This window comes from Macrobrachium nipponense, chromosome 5, assembly GCF_015104395.2.
Source record: "Macrobrachium nipponense isolate FS-2020 chromosome 5, ASM1510439v2, whole genome shotgun sequence".
NCBI classification, from domain to species: Eukaryota; Metazoa; Arthropoda; class Malacostraca; order Decapoda; family Palaemonidae; genus Macrobrachium; species Macrobrachium nipponense.
The window spans coordinates 2,057,688-2,060,187 of NC_061107.1; the positions used below are offsets into that span (position 1 = coordinate 2,057,688).

At 35.4% G+C, this 2,500-nt stretch overlaps 1 protein-coding gene across 1 annotated transcript in view; it reads right to left on the bottom strand.

The window, feature by feature from the left end:
- Window positions 1–2,500, bottom strand: part of LOC135215346 (uncharacterized) — a 96,518-nt gene that overhangs the window by 36,324 nt on the left and 57,694 nt on the right. The window contains exon 3 of the mRNA XM_064249904.1: window positions 2,227–2,307. Coding sequence (XP_064105974.1) covers window positions 2,227–2,307 — 81 coding nt within the window. The remainder of the gene's footprint in view (window positions 1–2,226; window positions 2,308–2,500) is intronic.

The window sequence follows — 2,500 nt, forward strand, 5'->3', positions numbered from 1 at the left end:
GCCAAAGACAAAGAGACACAGACGACTTTTATTCAAGACACCATAGCTGAAACATGGGCATCAGGTTGGGCAATTACCTGTCGCATATATTATGCGCATTTAATAACTCGCAATTCGAATGTGCATTAAGCAAAAGTCTGATTTCAATATCGAGTTCCTTCCGTGAATATTATTTCCCCTTCACAGGTCTGCGTTAAGTTTTAAAGCCTGTTTGTTGTATCAAAACAAGCAAATGGACAAGGACTGTCAGTGCTAGTGTTGGGTGTCTGGAAAAAAATGTTTTACATTTCAAAAATCTTCATAAGGATATAATCCTTTAATAAGTGTGAAAAACATTATTATGTTACATTTATTTTGTAAATACCAGAACGGCGCGAATGTTCATTAAAAACCTAAAATAAAGAGTCTAGAATTTCAATGACATATTTGTGGTCTTCAGTGCCTCAAACAATAAATAATCCAAAATACATTATGTGTTTAATCTTTTCTATACAGTGCATGAATACGTCACTTAAGTAAATGAGAATGAGACTGAAAAAACGTCAGAGTTGACTTAATGAACAATGGTTTATGGGCTTTACCCTTCTGCCCTACCTACGAGGCCGGATGGTCATCATTCCTCCCATTATCCGATTACATTTTCACTACATGACTAACTCCAGTTAACAACTGCTAAAATTTTTTTTTTGTTTTTGATACATGCATAAATTGGCACTTTTGCTTGGCATATTTAACATAATACACTCATTGACGATTTCCCTTTAAATAGCTGAAGTGGTCTGCATATCACATACGCATGAAATAATTTCCATTTAATCTGAAAAGATTAATTTCCTCTTGCTGACCCCGTTTTCGTTCCGTTCGTGGTGGATGGACTTACCATATTGAAAGGTGCATTTTTTCGCTTTTGCAAAAAGGGGGGAATACGTATCAAAAATATGCGTAGGAAAAGTCATAGAATTAATTTTACTCGCAGAATTAATACTCGCAAGATATAAACTAACGGTTCTGAATATACTGTCTTGAGACCTTTGAACAATGTGATATGGGTTTCATCTATGCTGAAATTCTTCTATAAACGTTGATAAATATATACGTATAAGGAGGAGAGTTTTTTTTTTTTTTTTTTAGTTTTTTTTTTTTTTTTTTTTGGACTTGTCTGTAGGTCCCTGATGATGAACAAAGTATATATATATATATATATATATATATATATCTATATATATATATATATATATATATATATATATATATATTTACTATGAGAGAGAGAGAGAGAGAGAGGACTAAAATGGGATTTTATTTATTCCTGCAATTACCTTTGTTGCACAGGGATTGCCACAAACAACACAGTAAAAGTAGTACATAGCAGAGCATTTTTATTCAAGATGTTATGCAGAGGAAATCCTGCGACGGAAAATGTACGTATTCTGTTGATATATAGTTCAAAGAAATTGCCAGTAAAAGTTCTTTGATTAAAACACCGAATTCCCTCCACTGCCTCAAACATTTGTTTTCAAGAGTTGGGTCTTTGGCATTCTCAAGGGCGAAGCCCCATTTTATGTCTCTTTCCCCTTTGCTTATTGGCAAATTATGATTTCCTTCGCAGCCTGTTAGCTGTAATGTATCACTTACTCGTATACATCTAGTTCATCTCTGATAATGAATATTTCCCTCTTTCATCGCCTGTGGTGTGCAGGACTCATTCTCTCACTAGTTGACTTGATGTTTTTCACAGAGAAAAATGCTGCGTTGTTGCCTCAGCTCAGCCTTAGCATTCCCTACTTCTAGGTTGCGAAAGCCATTCATGTTCTGTTAAGTACATCCATCAATATACTGATGGATGCTTCCATGCTGTGATGGAAGCTCTCCTAATAATGGGTGGAAGAGTTTATGAACTTTCGAAACTCGAGGTCGATCAAGCAGTGAGCCTTTAATGATGTTAAGAAGATAATCCAAGATTTCCTCATGTCTTAAGGGATTAACAGTCTCAAAATGACTTTCGTGCCCTAATGGCAATATTGGCAGCGTTCGTCAAATCATGTGTCATGTTTCTAGATTTATGGTTTTCATCCTAATCGAAATTAATAAGACGATGATTGACTAACTGAATATTCGTTTCTTGATTTATTAAATGACAAAATGAATATCTAGTACTGGAACAGCGTTTCCTACGGCCCTATGAACTTTGCCCCAAAAAGATTGGCCCGAGAGCCTTTGGCCTACCTTCCACCTGTACGATGACAGACTCTACTTTCTTCGTCCACGTAATCATACGATATCATACTGGTCTCCTTCTGGCAATATCTGAAACATAGGCAAAATAATTCTTTTTTAGACTCTAATCACACCCTTTTACAATGCACAATACTACCCATTAATTCACTTTTCTTCTTACTTTTCCCTACGTTTTTATTATTCAAATTCATGTTTACCCTCTGCTTACCATCAACATTTTCAAATTGTCTGACCTGACTCAGCAACTTCTCTTCACTGGAAC